General features: G+C 31.8%; 3 protein-coding genes across 6 annotated transcripts; 2 read left to right on the plus strand and 1 right to left on the minus strand.

The window, feature by feature from the left end:
- The first annotated feature begins 925 nt into the window (after positions 1 to 925).
- LOC108473906 (gamma aminobutyrate transaminase 3, chloroplastic-like) lies at positions 926 to 6,912 on the plus strand. Its single transcript, XM_017775719.2, has 19 exons — positions 926 to 1,101; positions 2,127 to 2,263; positions 2,527 to 2,611; positions 2,731 to 2,803; positions 3,337 to 3,434; positions 3,606 to 3,698; positions 3,842 to 3,915; positions 4,015 to 4,053; positions 4,137 to 4,225; positions 4,302 to 4,378; positions 4,478 to 4,552; positions 4,806 to 4,853; positions 4,946 to 5,029; positions 5,120 to 5,207; positions 5,284 to 5,362; positions 5,749 to 5,839; positions 5,929 to 6,007; positions 6,210 to 6,325; positions 6,531 to 6,912. Exons 1-19 carry the CDS (start codon positions 1,060 to 1,062, stop codon positions 6,609 to 6,611), a joined length of 1,548 nt encoding a protein of 515 aa, XP_017631208.1. The 5' UTR covers positions 926 to 1,059; the 3' UTR covers positions 6,612 to 6,912.
- Positions 6,913 to 8,155: 1,243 nt separating this feature from the next.
- Positions 8,156 to 8,712, minus strand: LOC108472673 (uncharacterized). The gene is made up of 2 exons (XM_017774227.2): positions 8,498 to 8,712; positions 8,156 to 8,419 (listed from the first exon to the last, which is right to left on the minus strand). The coding sequence occupies exons 1-2, from the start codon at positions 8,690 to 8,692 to the stop codon at positions 8,306 to 8,308; spliced, it is 309 nt and encodes a 102-aa protein (XP_017629716.2). The 5' UTR covers positions 8,693 to 8,712; the 3' UTR covers positions 8,156 to 8,305.
- Positions 8,713 to 10,400: 1,688 nt separating this feature from the next.
- LOC108473342 (uncharacterized) lies at positions 10,401 to 20,127 on the plus strand. 4 transcript variants are annotated; one of them, XM_053021824.1, is made up of 8 exons: positions 10,401 to 10,500; positions 10,675 to 10,774; positions 15,098 to 15,220; positions 15,460 to 18,690; positions 18,787 to 19,029; positions 19,128 to 19,199; positions 19,311 to 19,436; positions 19,662 to 20,127. In XM_053021824.1, exons 3-8 carry the CDS (start codon positions 15,137 to 15,139, stop codon positions 19,911 to 19,913), a joined length of 4,008 nt encoding a protein of 1,335 aa, XP_052877784.1. In that variant the 5' UTR covers positions 10,401 to 10,500; positions 10,675 to 10,774; positions 15,098 to 15,136; the 3' UTR covers positions 19,914 to 20,127. The 4 variants fall into 4 exon arrangements, with proteins under 4 accessions (XP_052877784.1, XP_017630325.1, XP_052877785.1 ...); XM_017774836.2 differs by having other exon boundaries at positions 10,451 to 10,774; XM_053021825.1 differs by lacking the exons at positions 10,401 to 10,500; positions 10,675 to 10,774 and having other exon boundaries at positions 15,095 to 15,220; positions 15,427 to 18,690.
- The last annotated feature ends 1,534 nt before the right edge of the window (positions 20,128 to 21,661 follow it).

The following is a 21,661-nucleotide window of genomic DNA, read 5'->3' on the forward strand; positions in this document are numbered from 1 at the left end:
TGACATTTATTGTTAATATAAAATATAATAAATCATTCATTAATAATATTGATTTAAGTACGTTAAAATATAATATCATTCTATTTAAAAATAATTTTAAATATTATATTAATTTTGTATTTAATTTTATAAGTTATTTTGATGTGATGTTGCAATTAAGTGTGGAAGAATCAAATTTTATATTTTATATTATTTAATTATTACATAATAAAAATATTTATATAAGTAGTAACGAGAATTTTTACAATAAAATGGCAAGAATTAAATTATTTTTAACTTTTACATTAAAATGAATAAATTTAAATCTTATATTTAAAATTTAGATAACCTCTTAATTTTATATTTATAATTAAAGTAAATTTAACAACATAATAGAAACTAAAAGATTAACGTTATCAAAATTAAGCAATTTGAATATTTAATATTTAATTTTCTCTTTAAAAGAATTATATAGAAAAATATTTTTATCCTAAAATTCAAATTGCTTAACCTAACACTTACTCTTTTTTTTTTTTTTTATGTTGTTCTAAAGTAAGAAATTATATAAATATTTTTATCCTAAAATTTATCACACGGTAAAAAATAGGTGTTGTGATATTAAATTTTGTAAATAGATTAAACATTAAATCTAAAGTTTAAATTTATTCATTTTAATATAAAGGAGAAAATTATTTAAATTTTTATAATATACTTCTCATCAATTATATATTTTAATTTATACACATGTATAATTTAGAAAAATGTGATAGAATAATTTAAATAATTAAAAAAACCAAATAAGGATTTGGAAGATATTTGAAAACTCTTAGATTGACAAAAGGAAGTTATTGGAAAGAGTAAAAAATAAATAAAAAAGAATCTTCATGTTAATTTGACAGGCTACTCGTGGTGGTGGCCTACTTGTCATTTGTCCTCGTTTATTTATGGATTCATAGAAGAAAAATCAAACCTTAATTATTGCACAAGTGTTTCATTTCTCTCTGAGAGCACTCTATCCTTTTGGCCTTTTGCTTCTCTGCATGTTTTTGTTTTAACTTTAGATAATAAAGAAAAAAAAGAATGGTGCCCAACAGCCTCCTTCGATCAACTCTCAAAACCCAGGTTCTAAATTCTTCAATCATCTTCTACATTTTTTTTTCTTTTTCTACTGTTTGATCGACCCTTTTCTTCAGAGAAAAAAAAACCCAGGCTTCATGTTTTTCTCTTACATGTTCGGTTTCATGACAAGAGAACCCATTTTTTTCATTTCTTCTGATTTCTGTTAAAAAACTTATAAATTCTCAATTTTTTTGGCTGAGTTAGAAAGAAGAAGCTTTTATTAATTTATTTTTTTCCTTACTTTATGTCGTTGTCATTATTTGTCTGATTTGTCTGACTTTTATACGGTTTCCGGATTCTATGAATCACATGACGCTGTAGAGAGTTACTGAATATCATCTTTTAATACTTTCTGGGAATTTAAAATTACAATAATTTTCTTGTTTATTGTTTTGGATCAACTTTTAATTATCTGTTAGCAATATATGTTAAAAGGTTATATGATCAGATTTATTCAGGAAATTATGGAATGGAATATTCAATGTTGAGAAATGCTACTGAATCTACTACCTCTTTCCAGGACTCCAACTTCATTGACTATAACTTTAGGTTCTGTTTGGCTTATGAGAAACCACTGACCTGCATAAGTATTATTTATGGTTAACATAGCCATTTTGTACACTAATCCCGTATTTCTGGATCAGTTATTACCTTCATGTCTTTTTTGTGAATCTATTAATGTGAAACCTTTTCCTTTGAATGATCACAATACAGCATTGAATAAGAAAACTAGTTGTAATAGAAATAGAATTTAAGAAGAATTGGATGATATCTGAACTTTCCATTTAGTTACTTATTCTTTATACTGAAAAGAAGATAAAAATAGGAATTGGGGATTTGAACTTGGGATATCATTTTGGAGCAGGAACTGTTAACAGAGTGAGGGGCTAGGCCTGATTTGGGTCATTTAACATATAAACACATGCAAAAGCTAGAGGAGCAACATCCACTTGATTTTTCTTCTTCCTTTTGGTTTTTGTATTCATTTCTCAAACATCATATTGATTTTATTTCTCCGTTATTTACAGCTTGGTTCATATATAAAAAATGCTGCTGCGTACAGAAGTTCTATGGACCACCCACTTAAGGGTGCATTACTGGCAAGATTATATAGTACCGAGCCATCTTTGCAGAGAGATGATTCAGATTTAAAGGATGGCAATGGGTATGTGAATTTATGTATCTGTAACTTGGTATTTAAACCTTTATTCATGTCTGCCCCACCTCATATAGGTTTGTCCCTCACTTGTTCATGCATTTGCTCTTATCATGGGTACCTTAGTTTGTGCTTGTAGAAAACAATATCTGAAGACATAACTTGATGAATATTTTTTTAAGATATATGTTAATGTCTTACGGTTTATATTTGAAGATGCTTGTTATATTGATGCATATGGGGTATATAAAAATGTATGTCCTTCATCTCAGGTTTAAGGGGCATGATATGCTGGCTCCATTCACAGCTGGGTGGCAGACCACTGACTTACATCCCCTGGTTATTGAAAAGTCTGAGGTATGAGTCTAAGGTGTTTTTCTTTTACTTATTTAAAATTGTTGCTTAGGTGAATGAACTCACCTCAACAAATGCTGTTTCATCTTTTCTAAAGCTCCTCTTTGCTCCTGCTGTGATAGGGAAGCTATGTTTATGATACCCATGGGAAAAAGTATCTGGATTCTCTCGCTGGTCTATGGTGTACAGCATTAGGTATTGATGTCTTGTAATTTTAGAACCATCTCTTGGCTCATTCAATATTCTCAACCATTGCCCCTTTTTTATCTTTCTCATCTTGACTTGTATTGAAGATTGTGATTCACTAATGATAATAACTCGAATTTAATGGCTGCGACTAACATCAATTATAGTGCTAGTAATGCAGTTGCACTTAGTCTTTACTATAATCTGTGATGACCGTTTAGGAATATAGTATATTATATATGCCTGCATGATAAATGTATGTCACTTTGCACCTTTTAGAACATTCTGTATCTGGATCAAGCATTCTTTATTATTCTTGCATGTCAAAACATTTGCAAATGTACCATAAAATTGAGTTAAGAGCTTTTAACTTCTCAATGGTGTTCCCATTCTAGGATAACTGTTAAATCAGTTCTATGCCTTTTCTAAATGTGCACTGCATCTTCATGTTTACCTTATGCATTTTTAAGCAACAGAAGGAAATAAGCCTAATGCTATGATGATAGGGCAGAAGAATTCTTATGTTTACTAAATTCTTGCAGGAGGAAGTGAGCCTCGACTTGTGGAAGCTGCAACTGCTCAATTAAACAAGTTGCCATTTTACCATTCATTTTGGAATCGTACGACGAAGCCTTCACTGGTATTCATCGATGTTCTTCATCCCATGGTTTCATCCATCTAGTGCATTAGTATTGAACCATTCTTTCTTATTAGGTTATGTTGTGTTCTGCATGATGCATTTTATTGTTCATATTGCCTTTGTGTTTGTTATTTCAAACACGTTTAAAGAGTGAAAATATTGATCTTACAGGATCTTGCAAAGGATCTTCTTGAAACTTTTACTGCAACCAAAATGGCAAAAGTCTTCTTTACAAATAGTGGATCTGAAGCTAATGATACTCAGGTTTATTATAGTCTAATAGTAGTGTTTTAAATATCGTTTTTGAATGTTCATATTAGTAATGGGTATAATTTGATGATTGGTATAAACTAAAAAAGTGAAGTTGGTGCTTGCTGATGTTTAACTTTCTGAATTATATATATTAGGTGAAGCTCGTTTGGTATTATAATAATGCACTTGGAAGACCGAATAAGAAGAAATTTATTGCTCGAGCAAAATCGTAAAATCCAACTACTCAATCAATATTATTCTTCTGTGCTTCCCTTTGTGCTATTTCTTGAATACTTACCATCCTTTCTCTTTCTCTAAATACCTCCAGATATCACGGTTCAACTTTGATATCAGCTAGTCTTTCTGGGTAAAATTTACTTTATATTTCAAAATATTTATACTTAATCCTTGAAATCCTGGAGTTCTTAAACTATTAGATTGCCATTACAGACTTCCTGCTCTACATCAAAAGTTTGACCTGCCAGCTCCATTTGTGCTGCACACTGACTGCCCTCACTATTGGCGCTATCATCTAGAAGGTTTTCAAGTTTACCAATCTTTCTGAGATATACTTTTGAAAATTCAAAATGATACTCATCTTTATTTATGTCTCAGGTGAGACGGAAGAGGAGTTCTCAACAAGATTAGCCAACAATTTAGAGAACCTTATTCTGAAAGAGGGTCCAGAGACGGTAATGTCAGCTAATATGTTTTAACACGAAATGGGAATCTTTTTTTCAACTAGAAGGGGTTTGTTTGTATAGCTGACCTAGCAAGTTTCTTCATCTTAGATTGCTGCATTTATTGCCGAGCCTGTTATGGGAGCAGGAGGTGTTATACCTCCTCCTGCTACTTATTTTGAGAAGGTGAGCTTTTAATAGCTAATTATTTCTATACACTTGAAATAACTATTTCTTTTGCTTTTTGGTACCATCAACGTTTCAACCTGTTTCTCCTTATTTACTGGAATATTCAAATAGGCAATGCTAGTGCAAACTTAGTTTGATTCATACAAAAGCATTAATAATTTACTGCAATTTTTCATTTTTTTTCCTAGTGCGGTATCTTTCAAAAGTTCTCTGCAGTTTTTACTGATATAACACTTCAAATATCATGCAGATACAAGCTGTTGTGAAAAAGTATGACATACTTTTTATCGCCGATGAGGTACTCGACTATCTCTGTATCCATATTGATTTTGCTATCTTAGAAATCTTTCCAACCTTTGTTCTTAAGCATGCTTTTCCGCTTTGCATTAGGTTATTTGTGCATTTGGAAGGCTTGGGACGATGTTTGGATGTGACAAGTACAATATTAAACCAGATCTTATTTCACTAGCAAAGGTGAAGCTAAGAAAGTATTCAAGTATTATATAGGCTTTAACCGTGAGATAATTCTCATATTTCAGCATTTGCTGGTATTGTGTTTCGCAGGCTCTTTCTTCAGCATATATGCCCATTGGAGCAGTCATGGTGAGCCCGGAAGTTTCAGAAGTCATTTATTCTCAAAGCAACAAACTTGGTATGTTAATACTACTCATTGAAGGGCATGTGTATATTCATTTTTTTGGCCCCTCATTGAATTTCGCTCATTTCAGGTAGTTTCTCTCATGGATTCACCTACTCTGGGCACCCTGTATCCTGTGCTGTTGCAATTGAAGCACTCAAGCTCTACAAGTGTGTTTCCATCCTTCCCCTAAATAGAAAATATTATATAATTTTAAAATGTCTAGATTGCAAATAGAAAAGCTTGTTTATAGCTGTTATTTCGTGGAGTAGTTGAATTCAATGCAGGTATCTTGGGGTAAGTCTTCATGTTATCTTGAAGGAAAATGAGTGACCAAAATAATAACCAAAGAATACAATTATGAAAACATTACCAAGCTTATTTCTTCAAGTTGTATATGGTTAAACAGTGTTTCTACATAAATCTGTTTCACGGTTCAATTTTCATCCATTCACTACTCAATCAATTAACCTGCAAAAAGTTGGACATTTTCTGACTCGACTTAGTTCTCATAGTGCATGTGATACTTAGGGAAGTCTATTTCATATCCTTGCAGGGAGAGAAATATTGTTGAGAAGGTGAAGAGCATTTCACCGAGGTTTCAAGATGGTCTAAAATCCTTTTCTGACAGTCCTATTGTTGGAGAGGTGCGTTTGGCATTTCAGACATCCATTTTATGCAGTCAATATGTAGTTTCAATGAGACATGAAATTGTTATCCTTCTCTGATTTTGCAGATCAGAGGTACCGGCTTGATTCTTGGTACTGAGTTTACAGACAACAAGTCGCCTAATGATCCATTCCCTCCTGAATGGGGCAAGTTCTTCTTTCTACTTACTCTTTTTTTACTAAGGCTGCTGTCTACTTACTACTTCACTCTTTGAGAGGAAACTAATAATTTGTCTTACTGCATGATTACGGATTTGAGTTGCTGGCTTAATATAAAGGCAATTGAATGTGATGATTTCATATTTTGTTATTCCCTCTATCAGCAAATTATTGATGATTTCCTCCATAGGGGTTGGTACATATTTTGGAGCACAATGTGAGAAACATGGGTTGCTAGTACGTGTTGCAGGGGACAACATAATGATGTCTCCACCATTTATAATTACTCCTCAAGAGGTTGATGAAGTAAGTTTTAAGGATGTTACCCCTGTCTGCTGAATTATCTATAGATTTCATAGTATGTTCTAGAAAAGTTCCTCAGGCAACTTTCTTGGTTTAATCAAACCTGAAACTGCATAAAGATGAATAACTATGGTTGACATATGGAAATAGCAATTCTAGGTGTTGTTAAGCAGAGTTGTAATAACCCTGAACTCGTTACCCTCTGCAGTTGATAAGCAAATATGGGAAAGCGTTGAAGGCTACAGAGGAGAGGGTGAAGGAACTCAAGTCTCAGCAGAAGAAACAGTGAATAGGTTATATTGATGATGGTGAAAATTATGTATGCTGCTTCGTGTGAACTGAAAGCTATTCACAGAGTTCGTACTCGGGACATGTTTTCTGTAAGATATATCTGGTGCCTTAATAAAGAAACTGTTTTTAGTCTTACTTTGTTTCTTTTTTTTCTCTTGCTTTATGTGTGTGTTTTGTTTCGATGTTCAGCTAAAAATACTTTTGTTATTGCTTTGTACTTGTATTCCCAAAACGTGGATCTTGCTCTGATAGTCTCAAATAAATTAAACACGATAAAAGGGTTTCTTATTCCACAACAATGAAGGAATTGTTTCATACTAATGGATTCGGTTTGAGTGGATTCTAATGCACCAGGCCTCGTAATACTTTTCTATGAGCTCCTATCTATTAGTATCATACACAAACTTAGATCTATATTTTATCAAATACGAAAGATGATTGTACAAAATCATTGCCCCTGAGATATTATACCTGTACGAAGAAGTACTTCAAGCTTCAATCAAGCATAAAGAGATTGATGACACTTCCTTATTTTTTGAGTTGTTCTATCAGATATGCTGCTTAAGACCTTTCGTCTAAGGATAAGCAATGTAAGACCTTTCGTCTAAGGATAAGCAATGAAGTGGGAGGGGCAAATGTCGTCAAATCTATTATTACTTTATAGTTCACGTCTTACTCCATTATAGATGTATAATATTGAAAATTACTCTATTATAGATGTATAATATTAAAAAATACTATCACTTTCATAGAGGATGCATCTATCCCTCACCCTTTAAATCTTTTTAGAGTAAATAAATATTTGAACATAATTTTTTTAAAAAAAAAACATATAAGTTTTTCTATAATATATTATTACAAATTTATCAAATAGTAATTTATATAGTGGCACAGGTCAAAACAAGCAAAGCAATTATCATAATTTCTATACCCATTGTCCAACAAAAAATCCACCCTACCTTGCTTCATATTCACTCTTCGAAAAAAAAAATTATTCCAATCAAAGTAAATTGAATCATAATACATTATGCGGTTCAAATTTTGCTATCCCTATTTTCGTAACTATCTATTTATCTTATTCTTCAGATGCATTTCTTGGATTTGATATTTTTGCTCAAAACCATTTCAAAACAAAGCAAGATTTTTGGGACTTTGAATGGTGATACCGATCTGTAATCTAATCTTAAGGGGAAAAATAGTGCCTCAAGCAATAGCGAAAGAAACCACTCTCAAAACTCCATCACAGTTACGAGTATTCAGCTAGGGCGGAGGGCACTCTAAATCGGACACAGGGAATGATCCATGAAACATGTTGAGGAAAATTTGAATGTAATGTTCATCGATATGGAAACTAAACGGCGGCGTTTCAAACCATTGAGATCCTTGTCGCCATTTAATGTGTGGCAGTGCAATGACTCGCAGGCGCCTCTCTACATATCTGAACACGGATATGAAGATATCGCTCTTACATGAAAATTTGTCAAACGAAAGAGCATTTCATCTTGTGTTTTGTGCTCAATAATGGGATTGAATGAACTGCAGTTTGCTAACCAACAAGGGCCTTTGTTCTCTTATAAACTCTTTCTCCGAAATTTAAAAGTTAAAAACTAAATAACATCGAACCAAGTTACTGAAAATTTTACAAATTAAAGCAAAAGCAGTTTTGGAATACTAATGGAACGGGCAAAGTAGTCAATTTTTGGCCTTCTTCTCCGCTTTTCTTATGGCACGCCTTTTCCTAGAGCTTACATAAGAATCGAATCCTCCTTTTTCATACTCTGAATCTTCTAAATCTCTAAATGATTTCTGCAAGAAAAAATTGCAGCAAAATGAAACGAGATAATGAAACAAGAAGCAAGCCAGATAAAGGAAGAAAAAGAAAACCTCTCTTAGCTCAGAAAAGCTGACGACATAAAAGGTAGCAGCAGCAGCTGCTACAATTCCCAGCACTGGAAGGGCTAATTGCGTCACCCCGTCCATTTTCTCACTTTGCTTCTGCACTTTTAAGCTATACTCCACTAGTCCACCACAGCCTGGGGATAATGTTTTTGTTTCCTTAATGTGTTTCATAGATGGCATTTGGGCTATTAGCTTAATTTATACCATTGCCTTCATGGGCCGTGTCCAACCATGACTCAGTGTTTTTTAGTTACATAATCAAAATAATATTGGATTTCTTATATTAAAAAAAGAGATTTTTGTGAAACAAAATTTTGGAATTTCACCTCATAGCACAATCTGTAAAACAGGAAATATTAGTTTTTGGGAATTGTTTAATCAAATTGTTCTGAAACTAAAGAACGTTATTATAGCATGCAAGAAAGTGGTTTTTTTGAAAATTTTATTGGCTGATTTTTGGTCCTTGTATTAGCAATGGAAATAAAAATAAAATTTCATGGTTTAAACAAAAATCAAGTTAATTCAATCGCGAATCAAAGGAATATTCATCTCGATCTGCTTGATAAAGCTGGGATATTATTAAAAGTTCTCTAAACTAAAATCGGATTATATTTTATTTTTTTACTTAAATTAATTTTTATACGTTGGATCAAAGGCAAATTAATAATTCTATTAAAAATTTTATTTATTTTTATTGTTAAGTGACAGAACAAATAGACAACATTTAATGTACCACATGTATCACATGCTAACATATTATTTTATCATATCAATAAATACTTTAAAAATTGAAAAAAATACTTCATAATAAATAAAACTTTTATAATTATTTGATAAATTACGTCTAGAAACAACCTTTAAAAGTATCACATAACAAAAGTGATAAAAATAATTTCAACCTCTATAATTATTGTAATAATATAAAATAAATAATTATAATATACTTAAAATTTATAAATATAAGGTAAATTACATAAATAATTATCCAACTATTAGTAAATTTTAATTGAATTACTTAACTTTAAAAATTACAAAATAATTACTCGAATTATAAAAAGAAAATTTTAAATCTATTTCGTTAAATCAATAATAGAATAGTGATAGGGATGCTAAATACATGACTTGGAATTTTAAAATAAAATAAAATTTAAGAATCTCAAAGAGAATTTTCTAAGGCATTAACGCTATAAAAAATTACTCTAATAAAATACAAGTTACTTGAGTATTTAATTTATTCACTAGGCTTCAAGTAAATGAGTTTTTCATAATGTTCCAAGAATTAAGCTAGGCTTGATAGATTAAGTAAGCTCAATCAACTCAAATGATTGCATTGAATTGTTTTACGTGCCTTGATCATGATCCTTTATACGTCAGATGTGACATTGTTTCTTGTCATTTTGATAGCCATAGACCACAAAAAAAAAAAAATGGGTCTAAGTGTTATTGTATAAAAAAAATAAAGGTTTAATGATAAATTTGGTCACTAATATTTACATATTTTGTCAAAATGACTCTAATTGTATTTATGAGCCTTTTTTAGCCCTTAACCTTTGTTCTTTTTTTCAAATTGTTTTTAACAGATTTAATTAAAATATTATTAAAAAGGTTAACGGAATGATGTAGAATTTTTTTTAGAATATTTGTGATGAGATGTAATTTATTATTTAAGTAATCCAATAAAATAATTACATGGAAAAATAATAAAATAAATAAATCATACATGAAATTAAAAATAACTCTTGATCATCCCATTAACTTTTTAACATACTTTCACGAATCTATTAAAAAATAATTTAGAAAAAATAAAAGTTAATCACAAAAAATTTAAAATTTAATTAAGTCTATTTTGACAAAACTGATAAATGTAAGTAATTAAATTTATCATTTGAAAAAAAATGACGCCAGCGACAATGAAAAGGGCACTTTTAGAGAGGAGAAATTGTCATTACGAGAGAATTTGTTAGTTTTTTGTGGAAATGAATATTGAAGTAAGGAATTTTTAAATTAATTCAAAAATAGTCCAATTAATTTCTTTTGGTAAAAAAAAAAAAAAAGTGTTGCTGCCCTTTGCTTTTTATATCAAAGATTCTCTTTTTGTCATTCATATTTTTTATTTTCATCACCTCCACTTCACCTCTCTTCCTCCTTTCTGAATTTTTCAGCAATTATTTTCCCTTAGCTTCTCAAAGTAAAAGAAAACACTATTAAACAAATAGTAAGGCAAGCCAAAGCAAAGCAAATCAATCCGACTTTTCTCATCAGGCAAGAATCTCTCTTATCTCTTTCGATGTTTCTGTTTTCTGTTTTCTTTTTTTTTTTCTCCCCTTGTTGCATGTTTATTTCAAATATATGATGGATCATCATGATCAGACATCGCTTAGATAATTTTTGGTGGATGATTTTTCCTTTTTCTAGAGAAAGTGAAAGAAAAAACAGCAATTCTTTCGCCAATTGTTTGGATTAGTGTCGAATTTGATCCTCTTCATAACGCCAATTTCTTCTTAATTCCTTTTTTTTTTTTTCCTTTTTTGTTGTTTTTCCATTAGATAGTGTTTCAATTCCAAGGGGTTAAAACTTTGAAGTGTTTTAGATCTCAAAGGACTATGTAACGTATAGAATTCCTTTCTAATTTATTATTTCTAGAAAATGAAATTGACTATCTGGAAACGATATTTGATTGATTGCACTCCACTTGGAACCCTTGTTGATTCCTTGAATTAATGACTTAAATGTTTGGATTAAGTTAAAATTTACCTGTTTTCCATTTTTTTTGTATTTAAATTATATTTTCCACCTATTTTACAAAAAAATTTACTCACTTGACATTTTACTGATAAATTTTAATTTTGAATAAGCTGATAAGAATATGATAATTTAAATATTAAAGTGATTAAAAAATTTAAAAATAGTATAGTTGAAGGATTAAATCATAAACATGAATTAAGAGTTGCAGTAGTAAAAGGTATGGTCATTAGAATTGAGTTGGACCGATGGATTTTTTATTTTTATTATTTTTAATAATTTATCTAATTAAAATTAAATCGATCAGTTAAATTAATCATCTATCTAGTTTTAAAAATTTTAGTAAAAGGAAAACTAAAATAAAAAGTAAAAAACAAAAAGTTGATTTGATAAAGCAATGGTCTTTAAGCATTTTTCATTTTTACTCAATTTAAATTTTAAATCCAACTTTAAATATTAAAGCGTTACATTTAAAATCTAATAAAAATTATTCACAACATATTAATAATTTTTAAATCAAATGACAAGAACTAAAATTTTAAAATAAAATACAACTAAAATTTAAATTTTCTAAAAATATAGTTTTTTAAGTCTTAACTAATTATATAATCAATCTTAATAGACGTAAATTATTGTACTCAAATAAAATCAATTACTAATTCATGGAAACTCAAAACATTAAAAACCTCGCAATCGAGCATACTTAAACCCTAAGATTGGAAATCCAAAAAAACGGAAAAGATGAAATTGAGGGAGAAGGATGGGCTTCTTTATTGAATTAGTAAAATTAGCTGTCACGATGGCTTATTATATTATTTTTAGAATAAGTAATTGATTCGGATATGCTTTGGTACATAGAACAAAAAATAAGCTAAAGTGATGGGGCCTATTTGATGGCACCCTTTTGGGCCCCACTAACTTAATTGACCTCACATGATTGACGATGACCACTATTTTCGATGTTCTAATTTGGAATAGTAGGAAAAGATTGAGTTTTTCTTTCTTTCCTTTTTGGTAACGGATCAATCACAAAGAAAACAAAGAATTGTACTCAGTTGGGTGGCAAAAGTCCCGTTGTAGTAGAAGTAATATCGTATTTTATTTTTTCTATTCTAAAAATAAATAAATAAATTTATATATATTAGATCAAATAGTGAATTTATTATTTTTGTTAAAATTTATATCTATTTGTATTGTAAAGAATTAGTGTGATTGATAAAATAATTATACAATGACATATGACGCGCTATATGTACCTCATGTTAAAATGCAAAGATTAATTTTTAATAGCAACCATTGATGAAATGTTTAATAAAATGACCAATTTATTCTTTGATTTAATGTATATGAATTAATTTGTCAATTTTTTTAAGTATAGACAATAAAATACAATCTCACTCCTAATATAGAAACTTTCATAGTACTTTTACCTTAGTTGGGTTAATATATTGTTATTTCACTAATAAGAACTTGACACTATTGATAAGGTTGAAGCTCAGACTTTGAAGGCTTGTTATTTGCAATTGTAATGTATGGTCTTCCTCTTATTATGTACATATGTCTTGTATGGATTTTGTCCGATTCTTTTCAAATAATTTTAACTATTTTCATGTCCTTCCTCTGATTGCATTGGTTGAATTTCATATTATAGTTGGTTGAATATATATTTTGTACATATCTTCTAACTTTTACCTTCCTAAAATGATAAACTATTTTTGAGCCCTAATGATTAACAAATTATAAGTTGATATAATGAAAAATTATAGTTTTATCCTTAAAATTACCATTCAAAATTTAAAATGACGGTCTAGCATTTCCCTCTTACAATATTATTTTTGTACTAGTGAAACCTTAAAAAAAAAAAGTACTGCTATTTGAATTTAGTTTTTAGCGTGCAATCCGGTATTTAAAATTTTTAAGTATATATATATAAATAAATTTCATTACAAAATTGTTGATTGCATCAAATGGCATAATATTTTCATATGAATATTTAATACGTGAATAATATAATAATATGATGATTATGTCATTTCAAAAATTAAGTAAATACAATATTTTATAAATATATAAAATAATTAAAAAGTTCCAATTTTCATAAGAAATTATAAGATTTTACGCGGTCCAAAGAATATTTTCATAATTTTGATTTATTCTTTTATAAAAATTAGTTCTTTTATTTTTTTATAAAGGAGTAAAAATAGTTTTAAAAATAAAACAGTATAATTTTTAAATTTTCATTTAATTATTGTTATTTTTATTTTTAATATGTATATATATATTGGTTTAAAATATATATGACCAACTAGAGTGTAAAATTTATTCAATATAATGTAGAGTGGAAGAACCAAATAAAAATTAGATTAATCTAAAAGAATCAAATAAAACTTACACAAGATATACAAACCGAGTGAGAAGGAAACCTATATATTACAATTGCAAACATTAGAACTCAAACTCGAATCTTTAAAGTTTGAGACCTAAACCTTTACATACAATAATGTCATAGTGACATTCAATTGGTTTTGTCAAAAGTAATTAGACCTTATATAACAAAAACTATACTAAATATAGGTACTTAATTAATAAGATAAAAAATATCAAATTGTACCTTAAATTTAAACTCATTTATCAAAAATAATGTTGATCTTGATTAATTTAGACTTCTTCGATTAATTACAAGAAGAAATTTAACAAATGAATACTTTAAATTAGAATTTGTAATAATCAAATTTTTTACCTATTTGATAAGTTAAAAATAATATAAAATTATTAAATTTTACATATAAAATGATACTATAGTTAAAAATATTTTTTATATCAAAACAAGCATACAAATTTTAGAAGTAATTGAGAAAGGGTAGGTTTAGACGTAGAGTTTTAACACTTTGATGCCAACAACTTAAACCTACCTAAATTATATTAAAAAAACTTGTTTACTTAATTATTTATAGTCATAATTTTATTAATTAATTATGTATAAGTTAAAATTTATTAAATATTCTGATAATGTTAGATATTTTCAAAGAAACTACACTTCTAAAAATTATATATAAAATAATATTATATATACATATAAAACATAAAACAAAAGTAATAATGCAAAAGTTAAAAAAATAATAATAATAAAGAAGGAACTAAAATAAATATACACTTTTTGGCCCTTGAAAAATAAAAAAAGTTAAAACAAAAAATGATGAAAAATATAGCAAAAAAATGTGGTTAATCTTAAGAAGAGCCATTTCCTTATACGGGAATGTGATGGAAACAATGCGAGCCCTTAATAAAGTGGTATGGTTATTGTTGTTAGGTGGCAAATTGACAATGGCATCATCTTCCTTATACCAACTGCACATCATTCATTTCAAATTTACAACTATCTATATCGTTCAACACCATAATACCACTACTCTTTCTTTTCTATTTATTAGAAAATGAATAACAGTTCAAAATATTTAGAAGAAAAGATATTTTCCTTAAATATGCTTCGTAAAATAATAAAAAATATCTTTTTGACGTAATATCTAATGTTACATGCTTTGCATATAATTTACAAGTAAAAAAAGAACCCTTTTAAAGACTCTTGCTTCACAAAGTATGAACCTATAAAAAAATTTTAAAAAAATAATATCAACATCATCATCAATTAACATAATATTTTATCCCTATATGATGATATTGTTGTTCGAATATGATTCAATATTACATGCATACATGATGTCTCTCCTTTTCTTTTCATTCTGCAAACACAAACTGAACTGATAATTGACTAAAAAAATGCATGATTTACATGTTTTCTCTCCTTCTCTTTCCATTCTGAACTGTGAACTTCAATGATTACAGGTGAACAAGTGATAAAACCAGAATTTATTTTATTCAAATATGGAAGGAGAGAACCTAGCAAGTACTGAAATCCCAGTGAAGGAAGCTCTTAAGGATACTGAAAACATTGCCGAGCCTGTTAATGTAAGACCGTATTTCTGTTTTCTGCAGGGTGTTTCTGTTTCAGTAGTTTTTTATTTGCAATAATAATATGCTCACTCTTAAATCAAACTCATTTCCCCTGCATGCTAACTTTGAAATGGTAATTTTTGGTTCATTTATACATTATTTCCATAAATAGTTCAGTTGATTCTCGGTTGAGCATTCCTTTCTAATGGTTATGGCTTGAGGCATGATGGGCCTCAAATGGAGACTTGCCACAGGTCGGAAAGGGAGGAAACAAAGACGAAGAAGAAACTGCCTTGGATGGAGAATTCATTAAAGTAGAGAAGGAAGCACTAGATATGAAGGACGGTTCAAATGTCGCTAAGCCCTCACCCAACCAGGGCGATGAGTCAACTACCATCGAAAGAAGCTTAAGCAATTCAGGTAGAGAACTACTTGAAGCCCAAGAAAAGATGAAGGAACTCGAGCTTGAATTGGAAAGAGTGACCGGAGCATTAAAGGATTTTGAATCAGAAAATAGCAGACTGAAGGATGAAGCTTTGCTTGCAAAGGAGAAGTTGGATGAAGTGGGAAAGCAGTATGATGAACTTGATCTCAGTAATAAAAAATTGCAGGAGCAGATCATTGAAGCTGAACAGAGATACAGTTTAGAGTTAGCAAATTTGAAAGAGGCTTTCCAAGCTCAAGAGGCAAAACAAAAGGAACTCGCTGAAGTGAAGGAAGCATTTGATGGTCTCAACATCAAAATTGAAAACTCAAGAAAGAGGATGCAAGAGTTGGAGCAGGATTTGGGGAGTTCAGCAGAAGAAGCACGGAAGTTTGAAGAATTGCATAAACAAAGTGGCTTGCATGCTGAGTCTGAGATGCAACGAGCTTTGGAGTTTGAGAGATTGCTTGAAACTGCGAAACTTGGTGCAAAAGAAATGGAAGATCAGATGGCCTCCCTAAAGGAAGAAATCGAGGGCCTGTATGAGAAGGTTGCTGAAAATCAGAAGGTTAATGCAACACTTCAAAGCACAACAGCTGAACTTTCTGCTGCTCAAGAAGAATTGGCAATTTCTAAATCACTAGTGTTGGATTTGGAGCAAAGGCTTGCTTCGAAGGAAGCTCTTATCAGTGAATTGGCTAACGAGTTGGACTTGAAAAAAGCTTCGGAATCTAGAGTGAGGGAAAATATCTCAACGCTCGAGAATATTTTTGCTGCAACTAAAGAAGATCTTCAAGTAAAGGTTTCTGAGTTGGAAGATATTAAATTAAAATTGGAGGAGGAAGTCAACGCAAGGGAATTGGTCGAAAACAAGATGAAGGATCAAGAAATTCAGCTCTCCGTGGTGAAAGAAGAATTAAGTAAAGTGCTAAAAGAAAAAGAAGCTCTAGAAATAGACATGTCTGATCTCAGCAGCAATGCAGCACGGATGAAGGAGTTGTGCAGTGAACTCGAAGAAAAATTGAAGCTTTCAAACGAGAATTTCTGTAAAACTGATTCTCTATTGTCTCAGGCTCTATCTAATAATCAGGAGCTTGAGCAGAAACTGAAATCTCTGGCGGAGGTTCATAGCGAATCAGGAGTTGCTGCAGCAACTGCCACTCAAAAGAATCTTGAGCTAGAGGATATAATTAAGGCATCCAATGAAACAGCAGAGGTTGCAAAGTCGAAACTGAGGGAGCTTGAAGCACGTTTTATAGCGGCTGAGCAGAGAAATGTGGAGCTTGAACAACAGCTAAATTTGGTAGAACTAAAAGGTTTTGAAGCCGAGAAAGAGCTGAAGGAATTCTCAGGGAAAATATCTGAACTTACTACCAAATTGGGAGAGGTCGAGGAAGAAAAAGAACTATTAAACAAACAAATGCAGGAATATCAGGAGAAGGTAAATCTGCTAGAATCAGCTCTAAACCAGTCAACAATTAAGAATACAGAGCTCCTGAAGGAGTTGAAGGTTTCTGCCGAGAGAAGTGCTCAACATGAGGACCGAGCTAATATGAGTCATCAGCGCAGCCTTGAGCTAGAGGACCTGTTCCAGAATTCTCATTCCAAATTAGAGGGTGCCGACAAAAAGGTCAATGAGTTGGAGCTGTTACTTGAAGCTGAGAAATACCGGATTCAGGAACTTGAAGAACAGATAAGCAAATTAGAAAAGAAATGTGGAGACACAGAGGCCGAGTCCAGTAGATACTCTGATAAGGTATCTGAACTTACATGCGAACTCGAGGCATTCCAAGCTAGAGCATCAAGCCTTGAAATTGCAGTGCATAGGGCCAATGAGAAGGAGAAGGAATTGACGGCGTGCTTGAATTTAGCAACAGATGAGAAGAAAAAGTTAGAAGAGGAGTCCCGAGACTACAGTGAAAAGCTTGCTGAAGCAGAAAATCTGGTGGAGATACTGAGGGATGATTTAAATATGACACAACAGAAATTGGAAAGCATTGAAAATGATCTTAAGGCTGCTGGTTTGAGAGAAAGTGAGGTAATGGAAAAGCTTAAAGCTGCTGAAGAGGAACTAGAGCAACATGTAAAAGTATTAGAGCAAGCTAGTGCGAGGAACTCAGAGCTCGAGTCATTACATGAATCTCTATCAAGGGATTCGGAGGTTAAGCTCCAAGAACTGATGGAAAGCTTCACCAACAAGGATTCGGAGGCAAAATCTCTGTTTGAGAAACTTAAATCGTTTGAAGATCAGCTAAAAGTTTATGAAGAACAGGTTGCTCAAGCATCTGGACAATCCGCAACTCTAAAAGAAGAATTGGATCAGAGTTTAAAGAAGCTGGCTTCGTTAGAAAGCACAAATGAGCAGCTCAGAAAAGTGATGTTGGAAGTAGAAAATAAAGCTCTTCAATCTACCTCGGAGAACGAACTTCTAGTTCAGACAAACATTCATCTCAAGGGCCGAGTTGATGAGCTTCAGGAATTGCTTAATTCGGCAGTTTCGGAGAAGGAAGTAACTGCTCAAGAAATTGCTTCTCATGTATACACAATTAGAGAATTATCGAATCAGCATACAAAGGCTTTAGAACATCGAGATCAAGCCGAATCCCGAATTGTGGAAGCAGAAGCACGTTTACATGAAGCTATTGAGAAATACACCAAGAAAGAATCAGAAGCCAATGACCTGATTGAAAAGTTGAATGTGCTTGAAAACCAAATTAAAACTTATGAAGAACAAACTCACGAAGCTTCCGAAATTGCTGTATCTCGAGAAGTTGAGGCGGAAGAGACTCTTGTAAAACTAAAGCAGCTGGAAAGCCTTGTTGAGGAGCTGCAAACCAAGTCATCTCACTTTGAAAAGGAGAGTGGAGGGCTGGCCGAGGAAAATTTGGAGCTGACTGAGGAACTCGCCACATACGAGTCAAAACTCAGTGATTTGGAGGGCAAACTGGCTGCTGCCCTGGCAGAGAAGGATGAAACTGCTGATCAACTTCACTCTTCAAAGAAGGCTATAGAAGATTTAACTCAGCAAATAGCTTCTGAAGGGCAGAGATTTCAGTCTCAGGTTCGGTCAGAAATTTTAGAGCATCTTAATAAACAGAAGTATGATTGTTTTCTATTTTTGTAATATAAAAGTACCTCTGTTTCTCTCTTTTTACAGATTTCTTCACTAATGGAGGAGAATAACCTGCTCAATAAAACACATCAGGATACAAAGAACGAACTTCAATCTGCAATATTACAGCTTCAAGAGCAATTGGAAAATGAAAAAGAAAAAGAACAATCTCTGATATCAGAGCTTAAAAATCTCAAGGATGAGATCACAGAGAGTTCCGGGACGCAAACTCGTGCCAAAGAACTTGAAGAACAGTTGGTGAAACTTGAAACTCAATTAAAACAAGAGGTATAGTACTCTGTTAATAAATAAGGAAAATGACTTCAGTTCTTTTCCGAATTATTTGCAAATGATTAGTTCTTAACTAATTGGCTTGTCACTTGTAGGTTCAAATAGCTACCCAAAGTCAGGCTGACCATGCACAAGATCTAGGCGATAGAGATGCTATCGATAAACAAGTGCGTCAATTTTAAAGAGATTAAGATTTCTCATCATTGTGATGTTTGAAATTATCAGTACTGAAGAATCGGAACTAACTGTCTGTTCTTTGTTGAATGTCAAACAATCAGAAAGAGGCGGAACGAGAAGCTGCTTTAAACTGCTGCCTTGAAGAGCTAGAAGCAAAAAATAATGAAACATTACTACTTGGAAAGAAGGTCAAAGAGTTGGAAGATAAACTGCAAGTAGCTGTGAAGGTCAGTTCATATTTTAATCTCCTCTCTGCTCTTATAGTCCGGTTCTTTCATGCACACTTTGGCTGAAGCCGTGAAAGAAAAGCTACGAAAATTGGTGGCTACTTGTAAATTCTTCTGAGTAGAAGTATATAACACTATTCAAGATCATTTTGGCTACATTTTTCTTGTGAAAATCTGAAAGTTGTTGCTTACCCCTAAATCATGTGTTAAATCATGTGTTTGCAGGGTGGTGGAAGTTCAGCCGAATTGAAGGATGGAGTAGAGGTGAAGTCCAGAGATATTGATGGATTAACATTTTCAGCATCATCAAAACGGAAGAGCAAGAAAAAGTTGGAAGCAGCTTCAGTGCAAGCTGCATCCTCTTCATCAACTCCTACCAACCACGAGGTTGCTTCGCCCTTGACCACCTTAAAGTTCATTTTGGGTATAGCTTTTGTGTCCGTAATCATCGGTGTTATTCTAGGAAAGCGTTATTAGTGTAAGTTTTTCGTGTTTATTGGTTTTTCTTTGCAGCTTGCGTCTAAACATATAAGCTATGTAGAGCAGAATGAAAAGCTTAATTTTGTGTATGCTTTTCTTAGCTTAGTTAGATTTAGGAAGTTGACTAAAGAACTTGTTTCATTCCTTCCCTTGCTTGTTTGTCATAAATGGTTGGTTATATACATATATATACAAGTCATCATTCAACGTACATGCTGCAAATTGCGTTTTATATTCTGGTTTATCTCCTTCCTTAGAGGAGAAATGCCAACGAGACTTCTCTTGCATGTAACCTCGTAATCCTTATCCAAAAGCTTTCACTTTCTCTGGGAGGAAGAGTAGAGCAGAAAATTAGTGTGTTTTAAATGTCATAAAATTTGATACAATAGTTAAATATTATATGATTAGACATCGATAATTATTATATGGATTGATACATTTGTTAGAAATTAGTGAATTAATAGTTGATGCACTATGTTCCATTCACTTTTATACAAAATGTATTATCCTTCGAACTATTTTTGAACTAACAAGTGTATCGAATAATTATCTTACATAAACATATTGTATCGCATGCGAGGTTGTGAATTGAACTTGTAGCAAAAGAACTTTCCACCATGAACCAACGACTAAGAGCTACTATAACAACGCTTTTCAAAGAAAAAAAATTTGGGTAAAAAGCATGTCTGAAAAACTCAAAAGTATATTGTGTAGCAATACTTTTGTCTCAGAAGTGTTTTCACTGGCCCTAAAACAATTGGTTACCGGTTAAGGAAAAACATCTTACGTTTCTTCTGAGTTTTCTAAGGTTCCTTAGAGTTTTCTCCGCCTAAATGGCATAGTTGACTCGATTATCCATCCACTCACTGATCTTCACTCACTCCCAATCCTTAGAAGTAAGAAACAATGATAGGGATTCTTCCAACAACGACGAGAATCTCCAGTACTTGATCAACCAAAATGACACCAAAAAATGCAGCACTGAAACGCACCATCATCAATGCAAACACAAGACGAGCCAAAGCACCAAGATCTATGGTCGCTTAAGAAACTTATGCACTGTCACTAGAATAGCAACACTCCCAAATCCAAAAACGAAACCAACCCTAAAATAGTCTATTTAGCAATTTCACACAAATAGAGCAAAACCATGAACAGTGTAAAACCATATCATTGTCATCGGATCACCAGTCAAATATCCTACAGAAAGAGAGAATTCTAAGTGCACCATAAAACTGCAAATCCCACCAGTCCAATTCTTCATTTTTCCTATAGTGTGCATCAAAATGCCTAACATATCAGACAAACTTGAAAACATAGAGTGAGCTAATGTCAGTCACATGTCCGCATTCAACACTCATTTACCTAGTCCAGGTAGAACAAGAATCAAATGATTACTTTGAACCCCAAGGAACAAACAAGGATGAACAAATCCAAACCCCGACTTCTAAACCATAACATAGAACAGCAGAGTATATTTTTATGCTAAACAATTGGTAACGAATTTCCAAATTTCAAAAACAGGCTTGATAATTCTAATGCTTTATTGTTACAATTAACAACTACAAGCTTAATTTCTAGACCAATGCGAATTTTAAGATCAATAGTAAAAGCCAAACCAACAAACAAATAGACAAATAGTCACCCATTAGATGACAAGTAAATGGTTGATGAAGAACTGAATTGAAATTAAGCTTTAAAATCCAAGAAATTTCAATCAAAAACTCCATCTTGAAGCTGAAGCA

Source organism: Gossypium arboreum, chromosome 11 (assembly GCF_025698485.1).
Source record: "Gossypium arboreum isolate Shixiya-1 chromosome 11, ASM2569848v2, whole genome shotgun sequence".
NCBI classification, from domain to species: Eukaryota; Viridiplantae; Streptophyta; class Magnoliopsida; order Malvales; family Malvaceae; genus Gossypium; species Gossypium arboreum.

What these genes read in the sequence shown, in the direction of transcription:
- LOC108473342 (XM_053021824.1), top strand. Translation starts at nt 15,137, where the DNA reads ATGGAAGGAGAGAACCTAGCAAGTACTGAAATCCCAGTGAAGGAAGCT. An exon ending in GGCAGAGATTTCAGTCTCAG is followed by an intron (nt 18,691 to 18,786) that starts GTTCGGTCAGAA and finishes CTCTTTTTACAG; the next exon opens with ATTTCTTCACTAATGGAGGA. An exon ending in GAGATGCTATCGATAAACAA is followed by an intron (nt 19,200 to 19,310) that starts GTGCGTCAATTT and finishes TCAAACAATCAG; the next exon opens with AAAGAGGCGGAACGAGAAGC.
- LOC108472673 (XM_017774227.2), bottom strand. Translation starts at nt 8,692, where the DNA reads ATGCCATCTATGAAACACATTAAGGAAACAAAAACATTATCCCCAGGC. An exon ending in GCTTTTCTGAGCTAAGAGAG is followed by an intron (nt 8,420 to 8,497) that starts GTTTTCTTTTTC and finishes TTTTTCTTGCAG; the next exon opens with AAATCATTTAGAGATTTAGA.
- LOC108473906 (XM_017775719.2), top strand. Translation starts at nt 1,060, where the DNA reads ATGGTGCCCAACAGCCTCCTTCGATCAACTCTCAAAACCCAG. An exon ending in GATCAACTCTCAAAACCCAG is followed by an intron (nt 1,102 to 2,126) that starts GTTCTAAATTCT and finishes CGTTATTTACAG; the next exon opens with CTTGGTTCATATATAAAAAA. An exon ending in TCTATGGTGTACAGCATTAG is followed by an intron (nt 2,804 to 3,336) that starts GTATTGATGTCT and finishes AAATTCTTGCAG; the next exon opens with GAGGAAGTGAGCCTCGACTT.